Genomic DNA, 14,265 nt, shown 5'->3' with positions numbered 1-14,265 from the left:
GTCCATAAAAGTGCATCTATCCATCATAAAAGTGCATCTGTCCATCATAAAAGTGCATCTGTCCATCATAAAAGTGCATCTGTCCATCATAAAAGTACATCTGTCCATAAAAGTGCATCTATCCATCATAAAAGTACATCTGTCCATCATAAAAGTGCATCTATCCATCATAAAAGTACATCTGTCCATAAAAGTGCATCTATCCATCATAAAAGTACATCTGTCCATAAAAGTGCATCTGTCCATTCCATCATTTCCTGTCTAGCTACTGTCCTATCCCAATAAAAGAAAAACACCAAAAAAAAAGAAATCTTTAAAAAAGAAAAATATCCACATTTAATACTTTATCGACTAAAAAGCGAAAGAGTAACCCTTGAACTTGATGCACAACATAAAGACGAACGCGGTTGCCCAGACCTGTTTGTTTGAACCGCGAGAGGCGTCAAAGCTTACGCTATTCCAACACCATACATTGTCAAGTGTTACTCTTGTGGTGTAAGTCGATTTATATAGGCCATCTGACAGAAGCTAGTTATTTTAGTCTATAAGTTTTAAATATGGATATTTTTCCTACACAAATGCATAGCACTTTCACTTCAGAAGGCCTTTAATAACTACCCGGGGCCTGAGGAGCACTTTAAATCATGATTAGATGCGCTTTGATGGACTTAAAAAAATATACCAATTGACTTCCATTATAAAGCTTGGAAGAGCCAACGCATTTTTTAATATAACTCCGATTGTATTCGTCTGAAGAAGAATTTCATATACACCTAGGATGACTTCAGGTACCCCTTTTCCATCAAAAAACTGAACTGGTTCGGAACTGGTGCTGGTTCAAAGTTGGTTCGGAGTTGGTTTAACTTGCGAACCCGTTCAGAACCTGTTTGTTTTTCCACTGACTAGAGCGCCCAGGGAACGACGTCGTTACGTCACTGTGCACGTCGCTAGAAACGCTCGCAAGTACATTGCTTTGGGATTATCTCTAACTCGTGTACCAAGAAAACTTTAAAAACAATTGAAATATGTAAGTCTTTTAATCTTTTCGTTTGATATGTAATCTTTTCTGATAAGTTATGTCCCTGTCTTGTGTCATTTTTCTTTCCATTTATTTGTTCTATATCGTGACAGTTTTCTTCTTTGCTTATGTTTCAAATAAAAAAAGAAAATAAATAAAAACGCTTGCGTGTTTCTGCGATGGTCAGAAAATATGTTTAGAACTCATCTAAACCCGCCCCAGCCCCCGAAGTAAACATGACGTGCTAAAAGAACGGTTCTAGTCCAGCAAAGAGTTGGTGCCGCTTTGGAACCAGTTTTCCCGGCCGAGAACCGGTTCTTTGGCTGTCGAAATACAAAGAACTGGTTCGCGCGCAGGCACCGGCTCTGAACCGGCTCCGAACCGGCTCTCAAAATGCTTTGGTGGAAAAGGGGCAAGGGTGAGTAAATCATGGGCTAATTTTCATTTTTGGGTGAACTATTCGTTTAAAGAATCCGTGTATCTGAAATCTTACCGACACTTTCGCCAACCTGACGGCTTTCTCCAGCCCGTAGAGTTTACCCCGAACCAGAAATACGCCGGCGGCCCATACGGCACAGTCCTGATGGAGCCAGTGTTCGTTAGCGTCAAGAGGAACCACAGGAGGGCTAAACCAATCAGTGGCGGCATCCATCTTAGGTTTCTTCGCTGTTGGACTAGTACACGGCTCGTTCCATCTCGACTCGTGGAAAGAGTTTGTCCAATTGCCTCTAGAAGCCGGATCCGAGTCACTATTATCCTCCTCCTCTAATGGATTGGGAATGACCTTGGAGGCCGATTTGTAGCCTTCAGGGAAATACGGCCCATGCAAGTCTCCGAGGTCGTTTGCGTTCGACGATCCCCCGCAGAGACAGCAAACTAACACGTCATTCCGCGAGCCTTCCGCGCAAACTCGACCGTACTGCAGTCCGGGATTTGCAGGCATCATTCCAGAAACAATCCCAGCAGATGCCGAACGCTTCCCACGCTTGTTCTCTGGTTCGTTCACAACCGTACAGGTGGGAAAGTCCTTGAGATGCACGCGCACATACGGCGAAAAGCTCTCATCCCGAACCTCCTTCTTCTCTTCCTTGCAGTTCAGACATTTGAGTTTAATCTCGGGTTCCTGCGGTTGGAAAAAGGACGTGTGGTCGACTTTACTTTTGTGTTTCTTTCGTTTCCGTTTGCTAGCATGAGATTTTTTTGCAGAAGTTGGACGTTTGTGAGCGGTCGTTTCTTTTTGTGGGATTTCAGGGTGACTGATTGGTACGGAATGACAGTTTCTTGGCTTTTTCTTTGCTGATTGGTAAAATACATCTAAAGTCTTTGCAGAAGATGAGGAAGATCTTTCTTGGCATCTACGTGAGCGTCTGATTTCTGTTCGTTCTTTCTGTAAATGCGATACCGTCTGTTCTTTGGCATCATCATGCATCCTTTCCAACAAAGTGGAGGACTTGTTTTCCTTGGACTTCCTCGCCTGAGGTTTTATTGCACGTACGCGGCTCGATTTATACCTCATGGGTTGGATGTTTTGAACAATGGCTCCCATCCTTATGCCTCTCCGGGCTCTCGGAGGAAGTTGTTTCCTCTCGAAGGTCTTCTTGGTGGCGAGTGGCGAAGACAAACCATTGCTTGTTTTGAACGCATCCATGTGTGTTTGATCTGCAGATTCACCATTGATGGACTCGGTTGATTTGTAGCAGGACAATTCTGTTGTGAGATCAGACTCCTTTTCTTGCTTTTGCTTCCCATCAACGGCTTCTCCGCTCGTCAACACGTTCTCCATTTGCTCTCCTGAAGTTGATTCGGGATCAGTGAACACGTTCTCCATTTGCTCTCCTGAAGTTGATTCAGGATCAGTGAGCACGTTCTCCATTTGCTCTCCTGAAGTTGATTCAGGATCAGTGAACACGTTCTCCATTTGCTCTCCTGAAGTTGATTCGGGATCAGTGAGCACGTTCTCCATTTGCTCTCCTGAAGTTGATTCGGGATCAGTGAACAAGTTCTCCATTTGCTCTCCTGAAGTTGATTCGGGATCAGTGAACACGTTCTCCATTTGCTCTCCTGAAGTTGATTCGGGATCAGTGAGCACGTTCTCCATTTGCTCTCCTGAAGTTGATTCGGGATCAGTGAACAAGTTCTCCATTTGCTCTCCTGAAGTTGATTCGGGATCAGTGAACAAGTTCTCCATTTGCTCTCCTGAAGTTGATTCGGGATCAGTGAGCACGTTCTCCATTTGCTCTCCTGAAGTTGATTCGGGATCAGTAAACACGTTCTCCATTTGCTCTCCTGAAGTTGATTCGGGATCAGTGAACAAGTTCTCCATTTGCTCTCCTGAAGTTGATTCGGGATCGGTGAACAAGTTCTCCATTTGCTCTCCTGAAGTTGATTCGGGATCAGTAAACACGTTCTCCATTTGCTCTCCTGAAGTTGATTCGGGATCAGTGAACACGTTCTCCATTTGCTCTCCTGAAGTTGATTCGGGATCAGTGAACACGTTCTCCTTTTGCTCCCCTGAAGTTGATTCGGGATCGGTCAACATGTTCTCCATTTGCTCTCCTGAAGTTGATTCGGGATCAGTGAACACGTTCTCCATTTGCTCTCCTGAAGTTGATTCGGGATCAGTGAACACGTTCTCCTTTTGCTCCCCTGAAGTTGATTCGGGATCGGTCAACATGTTCTCCATTTGCTCTCCTGAAGTTGATTCGGGATCAGTGAACACGTTCTCCTTTTGCTCCCCTGAAGTTGATTCGGGATCAGTGAACACGTTCTCCTTTTGCTCCCCTGAAGTTGATTCGGGATCGGTCAACATGTTCTCCATTTGCTCTCCTGAAGTTGATTCGGGATCAGTGAACACGTTCTCCATTTGCTCTCCTGAAGTTGATTCGGGATCAGTGAACACGTTCTCCTTTTGCTCCCCTGAAGTTGATTCGGGATCGGTCAACATGTTCTCCATTTGCTCTCCTGAAGTTGATTCGGGATCAGTGAACACGTTCTCCATTTGCTCTCCTGAAGTTGATTCGGGATCAGTGAACACGTTCTCCTTTTGCTCCCCTGAAGTTGATTCGGGATCGGTCAACATGTTCTCCATTTGCTCTCCTGAAGTTGATTCGGGATCAGTGAACACGTTCTCCTTTTGCTCCCCTGAAGTTGATTCGGGATCGGTGAACAAGTTCTCCATTTGCTCTCCTGAAGTTGATTCGGGATCAGTGAACACGTTCTCCTTTTGCTCCCCTGAAGTTGATTCGGGATCGGTCAACATGTTCTCCATTTGCTCTACTGAAGAAGATTCGGGATCGGTGAACAAGTTCTGCACTTGCTCTCCTGAAGAAGATTCAGTATCAATCAATGTGTTCTCCATTTGCTCTCCTGAAAAAGATTTGGGATCAGTGAACATATTCTCCATTCGCTCTCCTGAAGAAGATTCGGGATCAGTGGACACGTTCTCCATTCGCTCTCCTGAAGAAGATTCGGGATCAGTGAACACATTCTCCATTTGGTTTATTGATGAAGATTCGGGATCAGTGAAGACGTTTTCCATTTGCTCTCCTGAAGTTGATTCGGGATCTAATGGACCAATGAAGTTTTGGTTTAACGACACAGCGAAGCTCGCGGCTCCCGGTTCGTTTGGTAAAATGACCGGCTCCTTGGATCTGGAGATGAGAAAGACGAGCTCCGGGTTTGCGTTCGGACATAATCCCTCTGGATTCGTGCAGTTGCCCTCCGGGAACCCTCCCTCGAAGGGTCCGACGTTCCACAGGGCATTAGCAGCTCCATTCTGAAGTTCGTCTACGCTGATGGGAAACTTGCACTCGCCAGGATTGGCTTGTAAAGACTTGAGCGTTTCCAAAGCTAAGTTTTCCATATCCGGAGGTTGTTGAAGATAGCAGAACGCCGCTACATTCTCTACAACTTGAGCCGGCGACATGAAGCCGAACTGCTCACAAGATGCTAATCCAACTGGAACGGAAACTTGCTGGAGAAGGTGTTGATCCACATCCACCGGGAGTCCCGTGTCTCCCGCGTCTTTCCCGGGATCATAGGCACGAAGGAACGCCGAAGGCACCCCGTAAACCGGGGAATGCTCTGAAAAGACATGCGACCGGCTCAGGTACGATAGCATGACAGTCGTGTTGGAAAAAGCATCGTCCGGTTGGATCTGCTCTGTAGGAAGCGAATCAGAGTCATTCTCGGGAAGAATCGTCCCATTGCTAGTCCCAGGATTGACGAACCAGCCCGGCGTCTGCACGACACGCAAGGCATCGATGGGATTCGCTTTTAACAGGCATTCCTCTCTGTTCCGCGTCAGATCGAAGATGTTGGGAAGGACAGACAGATCCTGAGGCTGTAAACCATCGGAGTTGCTGGGAGGTTCTTCCATATCAACTGGGAAAAGAAACAGGACTGTCAGATTTATTTGAAGGGATAGTTCACCCAAAAATAAAATTTTGTCATCATTTACTCACCTTCATGTCATTCCAAATAGGGATGCATGATATGAAAATTGACCGATAACCGATAATTCTTTAATTTGAAAGCCGATAACCGATATTTTGGCCGTTAAATCTAAATCCAATTTTTTTTATACAATTTTTGAGAGCCTGATTACAAAAACAAGTCCCAATCATTCAATTATAATTATTTTCTTATTATACTTTGATGTAGCCTATATGACAATATGTTGCACTTAACTCTATTTTCCTTCTTGAAGTGATTCCAATCATATTTCAACCAATTCAAAACCATCATGTTGAACAGCGCACATCTGAAGTGCCATAATACAATATTTATCAGCTTTAATATATAGGCAAAATCTTCTTATCAGGCCGATAACGCTAACATTAAAAATTATCATATATCGGCTGATACCGATATGGTGGCCGATATATATCGTGCATCCAAACCCATGAGACTTTTGTTCACCTCTGGAACACAAATGAAATTTGAGAGATTTCTATCCCTATATTCAAAGTCTATTCATAAAATAATCTATATGAACTGGTTAAGTACTATTGGACTTCCGTTCATCATACTTGGGGGCTCTGTGCTTATATATGAAAAAATCTAAATTAAATCAGTTCATCATATAAAGTGATCAAGTCTCTTCAGAAGACTTGGATTAAACCGCCCGATTCATCTGGATTCATTTTACCATCTCTCTGTGAATGTTTGAATCAGAAATTTGGTTAAATAGACTATCAATTTCATTTAAAATATATTCATTTGTGTACCTAAGATGAGTGAAAGTCTTGAACAACATATGACAGAATGACAGATGACAGAATGATGATTTTTGGGTGAACCATCTCTTTAAAAACAATTCAATTTGACCAATGTGTTTCACAACAATAAAACGCAAAATCTAATATAATAATAAAAGAGTTGATGATAATAATAATAATGAAAAATTGTCAGCGATATATTAAATGATGAATCTTTAGCACATCCTACTTTTTCTGCATACGCAAAATACTAACATAATATAAAGTATTTAAGCAAATCTTAAATGCATTACTGTTTATATCGTGTCATTAAATTTGTCATGATTTTAAAAATATAAATGATAATAACAATAATATTAAAAAACAAAAACAAAGATCAGTTAGACTCCCCACAGTTGGTGATATGCCGAAGACATCGGTTTTTAATTTCATCACATTTATGCGAGCAGTGTTGGTGACGTTTGCACAACAGTGGAAATATTATGCAAGAGCTTTTGTGCATTGAAGAGCATTGCTTAGAAAAGACAAGCAGGAATAATAAAGTAACGTGTTGCACTTTACAGAAGTCATGTATCTTAATATACCACATTACCAAATTATGTTTTGACTTTTTTTTACATTATTACTTCATGAGAATGGGAAAAACCTGCCTTTGTATGAACACACATGTAAAAAAAACAACAACAACAACAACTATGTATTTGTGTGTGTATATATATCCAAATGCAACACTAAATGAAAGTATAACTTAAACACTGTTAATTTGAAATAACATTAAATATTTGTATTTTATATAGAAATAAATAGTGCATAATTAAGATGTAAATTTAGTCTAGTACCACGAAATCCCCTCAAATTACAAAATATTAAAGAAAAACTTTTTTTCTGAAACAAAATATAGTATTCATTTCATAATAATACTAAAAAGTTAAGTTAGATTTATTGAGCTTTGTCCTGTTAGCTGAATACCAAGGGTTAATATATTACATACCACTGTGAAGTATCACCATAGTACTTTGTCGAAATATTTACACACTATTTCAAAGAAAGAATACCACGAATTACTTTCTGTAACGTTCAGGTCAGTGTAACTTATGATACTTCATAATACTATATCGTAATCCCGTATTTGTTGTAAACCTGTAATCTCACGATGAGGCCTTATAAATTAATTGCTTTATTGAATCCACACACATTGAAGCGCTTTAATGGGTTTTTTAAGATTTGGATCTGTTATTTTATTCAGTTTGTCAGTCCTGCTTCACTGCGACTGTGATTGTGTGCCGCTTTTCCGTGTTATGCTAACGTTAGCATAGCATGATGTTAGCATTCGCGCTAACATATAGCCTGCCGACGATTTAAAAACGCACCCAACAAACGCGTGTCGTAATGAAACCGATTGAAACCTTGATGAGTCGATCATAGATTAGACGCTACGAACGCGCTCATAGCCTCGCGTTATAACGCGCCGCGAGTGAAACAAAGAGAGCGCGTGCAGCAGACTCACCCGTTTCTTCAACACAGCAGTGTAAACTCCATCACACTAACACTACACACACTCCTTCAGCCTTCAGACAGAGTGTGTTTGATTTCGGACTGAATAACGCATGAAACTAGAGCTTCTCATACTTTAGTTGAGGCTGCGCCGCTGTCAGTCATGATGCGCCACTGCGCATGCGCAGCGTTATGGGACTGGTGTACTGAGTCCAGGGGACTTCGAGCTCGATGTGATTATAATGCGACAAAAGTTCATTCAATATGGAAGGCATTTACGCCACGGGAGAAAACAAATCATGCATAATTATGAGATAAAATCAAAAATGACATGCTAATCATGTTAAAAATGACTTTCTATCTATCTTTTTTATCTCAAATATGAATTAATATGTCATTCATTAGACTTTTAGCATAACTAAGATTTACAAAAGCATGACTGTATTGGGTATACACACACTCGATCACAGAAACACAAACACAATCTCTCTCTCTCACTCACTCACTCACTCACTCACACACACACAAATAAACTTTTGGGAATAATTTCTCAGCCAAACCTGATTAATTGACACATCATGGAATCAATTTGCTCAATTGTAATTAACCGAGAGCCCCGATTGTCATAACATCGTCATTATTTACACACATACAAATAGATGACTTGCAATAATCATAATAATGCAAGATAAATAATGGACACATTAATCACATGAGAAAGAGGGTGCAAAAATATTTATTGCTAATAAACCTGTCGTCAGTTCGTGTACATTTGCAGTATATTTACAATAATGTATAGATGAATGGAAATGTGAGACAAAAAATTCATAATATTTAAATAAATACAAAGGACTGCCACTGAACCAACACTACAGACTTAATCAGCTTGAGGAAACACGACAACTCCCGATCAACTCACGACACGTGCTCATACTTTAGTGTGTCCGACAGTCGTTATTGGTCCTTCAGAGTTAATAATGCGAGCGCTCGAGTCGTTACGCGGCGACTTACTCCACACACACACTAAAGAGTTAAAACAGTAGCTCACACAGTCGTGTTTAGTGTACGCATGATGGATGCTTCATTAAAAACAAAGTATTTACATTAAGACATGGCGATGGAAACCAACACAACGAAGCGTCACAGTAACTGAAGTGCAGACTATAGACGTACAACTCAAACTCATACCATGTTTAATATAGGCTGTGATCAGTGTGTCTCTAAGTGATTAATTACTGGGCTAAAATACGGTGTGTTATTAGCGTGCAGCCGGCGGCTCAGAAGTCCTTCGTGTCCTTGTTGTCGAACAAGTGGAGTCTCTGTTCCGCCGTCAGTCCTTCTCTCAGACTCTGGGGAGCAAACACACACACACACACACACACACACAAACAGATTCGTGTTTCAGTTTCTGCATGTCAATAAAAGGCACATTCCAATGCAACCCAAACTAAAAACATGATTGTTGACGTATTATTCATGCTTTTTATAGGTCATGTGACCGCTAGGGCTGGGTATTGAGACAAATTTCACAATTCGATTCGATTTCGATTCGATTCAATATTGATTATTTTGGATATCAGTTCCAATAAATGGCAATTTTTCTCAAGGAAATCAAATCTCTGAACTAATGCTGTAAACTATGAGTCTAGTTGTAGCCTATAGGCTTCATTAGCCTAATATGAAGGTAATAATGAACTGTTTTGTAGCTATACAAACACTTAAATTACACCTTTATTTATTTTTATAATAAGAAGATTATATGAAATATAAACATTTAAATGGTGGATGTCATAAAAACTTGCCATTTATTCAAATATGCATTAAATATTGAAGAACATTAAGATTATAATGCACATAATATGGTGTATATATTTAGCAAAATGCTCACGATCTCACGCCACAGCGCCAAAACACTATTTATGTTTTTGAATTTCTAAAGAAAATGGACGTAATTTGAAAATTGAGACTGTTTCATATCGACAAAGATTATTGCGATTTTTTTGGATGCGCGCAGCCACGATACAATGATCCATTCATTCAAATGAAACAGGATGACTAATCGATTCTTGAGATTTAACAATCGATATCGGTTCGTAAAAATGAGAATCGATTAATATCGAGAAATCGATATTTATTACCCAGCCCTAGTGACCGCTAGTCGACTAGAAGACGATTATGTCACTCGCTCAGACGCGAGTAAAAACCTGAAAGTGTGACGGACAGATCGTTAGCCAAACATCATCGACATCAAATATGCTAACATCAGTTAATCAGACACTTTAACTCGACAAGTGTGTATTATTAGTGTGTGTCTAGTGTTACTGCATTATTACATCGCTTGCGTTTAACTTTAAATACTTCATCATTTTTGCTCATAAGACTAAAGGGTCTACTCTTATTTCTGTAAACTCACAATAACAACAAAACGTGTAAAATAACGGCGCTTTCTGCCCATCTCGAACTGGAGCGCATCATAAATGAACCGAAACTCAGCGTAAACTCGCTTCACACACATGAGATGAGAAATGTGTCTATAGAAAGCTTGACGTTTTTTCCATTTGAACGAACAGATTCAAGTGGGAAATTAATATTCTCTGATTGTGTAATCCGTACAGGCGAGTCAGTATCAAACATTACCGATAACATTTATTATTGCATCTGAAAACTCGTGCCACCCGTGAACCCCGAACACACACACATGCTGTGACCCTTGACCTCTCTCTGCCGGAAAAATGAACCCGTGAGCCTCAAACACACACATGCCGTGACCCTTGACCTCTCTCCGCCAGAAACATGAACCCGTGAGATGACGTGAACAGCCCTTCGGGATCGCCCGCATGCATGATGGGAAAGATAAAGCGCTCTGTTTGTTTGTCAGCACATGAATGCTTTTTACACTGCATTAACACCGAAAAATGAATACAATTTTGATATAAAGGAATAACATAAATATTAGATTTAAATAGATTTTATATTAATAAAATAAATAATTAAAATAGATTTAAAAAGTTACATAAAAAATGTAAATACATAAGGTGAAACATTAATATAAATAAATTTATATAAAGGAATAACATAGGTTCAGACTACTTTGTTAATTAATTAATAAATAATACAAATATATTCAAATGTTAAATTAAACATTTAAAAGTTAAAAATATAGTTGATATATAGTTCAGATAAAGAAAAAAATATATACTAATGATTTACTAAAATAAATAAATAATGAAAAACAGATACAAATTAATTATTAAAGTTAAATAAATAAAAATATGATATATATATATATATATGAAGAGTTCAGATGCAAAAACCTCTAAATGCCATTTGAAATTTTCTTCTTTAATGATGATTTTTGTCAAGCTTGTATATTTAAGTTCAGTGATTTCACTTAAATGGCAATGATAATTACCTATTAATTGTTATTTAAGTGAAATTACTGAACTTAAATATACAAGTTCGACAAAAACCATCATTAAAGAAGAAAATTTCAAATGGCATTTAGAGGCTTTTGCATCTGAACTCTTCATATATATAATTATTTGTATTGTTTATTTTAATCTGTATACACACACACATATATATATATATATATATACATACACAACATATCTGTATATAGTATAATATACAAAACTAAATAATACACAGTGCAGTACTATAAAGTTCATTTTTAATAAAAAAAATAATATAATATACTTATAAAATGTGTTTGTGCCAGTATAGAGTGGTCTTTACAAAGGATGCCGTGTTTGATCTAATCGCTCGCTCCCTTTCAAGGACATTTACCTAAAATCAGAAGTCAAAAGGTCTTCGGTTTAGTCTTTAGCTGTCCCAGGACATGTCACGACTCACAGACTGGGAACAGAGGGGAAAACGGAGGAAACACACACACACACACACACACACACACACACACACACACACGGAACTGTGTGTTAGAGAGGGGAATGTGCAAAAGTCATGCGTCTTACCGCTACCTACCAGGCTTTCTCCTGCGCAACAAAACACAGCACACAAAGAGTTCAGTTCACCAGCGTTACACAAGCACAACTACACACAGCTACACTACACACAACTACAGGAGGTGCTTCAAGAGCCGGCCAGCAGGGGTCAGCAGGGGGCAGCGAGTGCTCAGGGGCCTTCAGCCCGCCCGCACAAACACACACAATAATAATCAATAAACAAATAAGAATAAATAAATCTTTTATAAAAAATGTGCTATAAATTTATCCAAAAATGTATATTTGATTTAAATAAATGAATAGAATAAATATTTGAGTCAAATAAAAATGTTGTAATAATAAATTGATAAAATACATAAAAATAAATGTAAATTAATTATAAAAAATAATTATAAAGAAATACAAAGTGCAAGAGGGTCGTGGAAATGATGAAAGTAAAAAGCAGCAGCAAAAATAAATAAATAAGAAAAAAAATTTAAATATATCAACACTAGAAAGATTAAAATAAATAAAAAATGAACTAAAGTACAAATGTGACATTAATACATGAATAAAATAAATATTTAATTAAATTATAAATGTGTAATTAAAAATAATTAATACAAATTAATATTAAAAGTGTAATAAAAATAGATAAGAGCACTACAATATTTAAAATGTTCTAGTATTAATTGGGTCAGTATAAAAATGTCTAGCTGGCATTTAAACATGAAGACGGGTTTGTGGCATTAGAGGACTGAAAACCCCTGAACTGGATCTCGCTGTAGCCGGCGGGCGTCACAGGTGTCGGAGACTCACCTTTGACCTCAGGGTGCGCTCGGAGCGCTTGGCTGCTGCCGCCGCCATCTTTAAAATATCAGGATTACTCTTGGACTTCATGATATCTGAAAGGAAAGACAGTTATGATGATTCATAAGCACGGCGCATTCAGTGGCTTTTCTAACTTAGTAGCACACGTTAATTAGTTACCAATTACATCTTCATCAGTGTAATTAGATTATTGTACTAATTAGTCTTTCTAAAAAGTAACTGAATAATACAATAGAAATGAAACTGCTCTTAATTCTGGCAAATAAATACTATATAGTTGCATGAATTCTGCTTAAATTATTTAAAGGGAGAAGGTTTACAATAAGGTTCATTAGTTAACTACATTAGTTAACATGTACAGTATGTGAACAATACTTCTTCAGCATTTATTAATCTTAGTTAATATTAATTCCAACATTTACTAATACGTTATTAAAATCAAAGGTTGTATTAGTTAACATTAGTTAATGGACTGTGAACTAACATGAACGCACAATGAACAGCTGGATTTGTATTAACTAACATTAACAAAGATTAATAAACACTGTAACTAATGCATTGCTCATGGTTAGTTCATGTTAGTTAATGCATTTACTAATGTTAACTAATGAACCTTATAGTAAAGTGTTACCGTTATAATAAACACACTTATTAACATTTTGATTTTAAACCAACTAGAACTGTTCTAGTTTTTATACCAGTCCAATCTCATGACATCTCACGTGTTTTAATTTGTACGAGCGAGGTCGTACGATTTAGCCACTAAATCACACACACACACACACACACACACACACACACACACACAGAGTAATCCCTCACAGTAATTTGATAGACAGTAATTGTAACGAACACGGGGCGTACCGTAACCGGCGTGCTCCACGTCCTCCAGCGCCGGCTCCCCCAGTGCATTGTGGGCCAGCTGGAGCTGCTCGCGCAGGCGGCACAGGTCGCGCTCCGCTTTGGCCCGGACGATGCTCAGCTCCGTGTAGATGTCCTTGTATTTATCCGTTGCATATTTTTTATCCTGTGACGAGAGGTGGCGCAGGTCATTAATCCAGCTCTGGGTTCCTCATGATCACAGTAAGGACATTCATATCTCCAATGCTCATTTTAATCGAGGTCTTTCTTAAATTGGGGGACAAAAACAGATTGTGGTGTTTAAATTAAGGCTGTGCAAAAATTAATTGCGATTAATCGCATCCAAAATAAAAGTCTGTGTTTACATAGTATATTTGTGTGTGCTGTATATAATTATTTTGTGTATATAAATACACACACATGCATGTATATATATTTAAGAAAATGTGTTATTCATATATAAAATATTTATATTTATATAATATAAATTCTGCATATATATATATATATATATATATATATATATAAAAATACATAATCTAAGCACAAATAATTCTTAAATATATACATGCATGCATAGGTATGTATATACAAAATAATTATATACAGCACACACAAATATATTATGTAAACACAGACTTTTATTTTGGATGCGATTAATCGCAATTAATTTTTGCACAGCCCTAATTTAAATGTTAAAATAAAATTACGTTTTTGTTTTTCAATTTTGTATATAGGTCTTCAAGTCTATAAAATTGTTTTAAAAATAAACGTTTGATTGTCGTCAGTTTCTCCGGGTCCATCTTACAAAAAATGACCAGGATTTGCGATCCTAACGTGATTATTAAACTTCAAAAGGCTTTTGAATTTGCAATCAATGAATAAATATTGAAGTGCG

General features: G+C 38.2%; 2 protein-coding genes across 4 annotated transcripts in view; both read right to left on the bottom strand.

Annotated features, from left to right (window-relative positions):
* Positions 1 to 1,509: 1,509 nt before the first annotated feature.
* Positions 1,510 to 7,927, bottom strand: LOC120464362 (uncharacterized; the record flags this gene model as incomplete). Its single annotated transcript, XM_039653778.2, is given in 2 exon segments — positions 1,510 to 5,401; positions 7,745 to 7,927. A coding segment is annotated over 1 exon segment (3,887 nt), but the record flags the coding sequence as incomplete, so codon positions are not given.
* A 524-nt stretch (positions 7,928 to 8,451) lies between these two features.
* The window catches only part of mpripb (myosin phosphatase Rho interacting protein b), a 57,346-nt gene continuing 51,532 nt past the window's right edge, over positions 8,452 to 14,265 (bottom strand). For all 3 annotated transcript variants that reach the window (XM_089121742.1, XM_039653683.2, XM_039653685.2), the window contains 3 exons: positions 13,371 to 13,533; positions 12,495 to 12,580; positions 8,452 to 9,080 (listed from right to left, as the gene is read on the bottom strand). In XM_089121742.1, coding sequence (XP_088977868.1) covers positions 9,009 to 9,080; positions 12,495 to 12,580; positions 13,371 to 13,533 — 321 coding nt within the window. In that variant the 3' untranslated portion in view covers positions 8,452 to 9,008. The remainder of the gene's footprint in view (positions 9,081 to 12,494; positions 12,581 to 13,370; positions 13,534 to 14,265) is intronic.

This window comes from Pimephales promelas, chromosome 17 (genome assembly GCF_988280905.1).
Source record: "Pimephales promelas chromosome 17, fPimPro1.hap1.1, whole genome shotgun sequence".
Taxonomy (NCBI): domain Eukaryota; kingdom Metazoa; phylum Chordata; class Actinopteri; order Cypriniformes; family Leuciscidae; genus Pimephales; species Pimephales promelas.
Note: the sequence above shows the minus strand (reverse complement) of the source record. Positions and strands in the feature narration are given on the sequence as shown.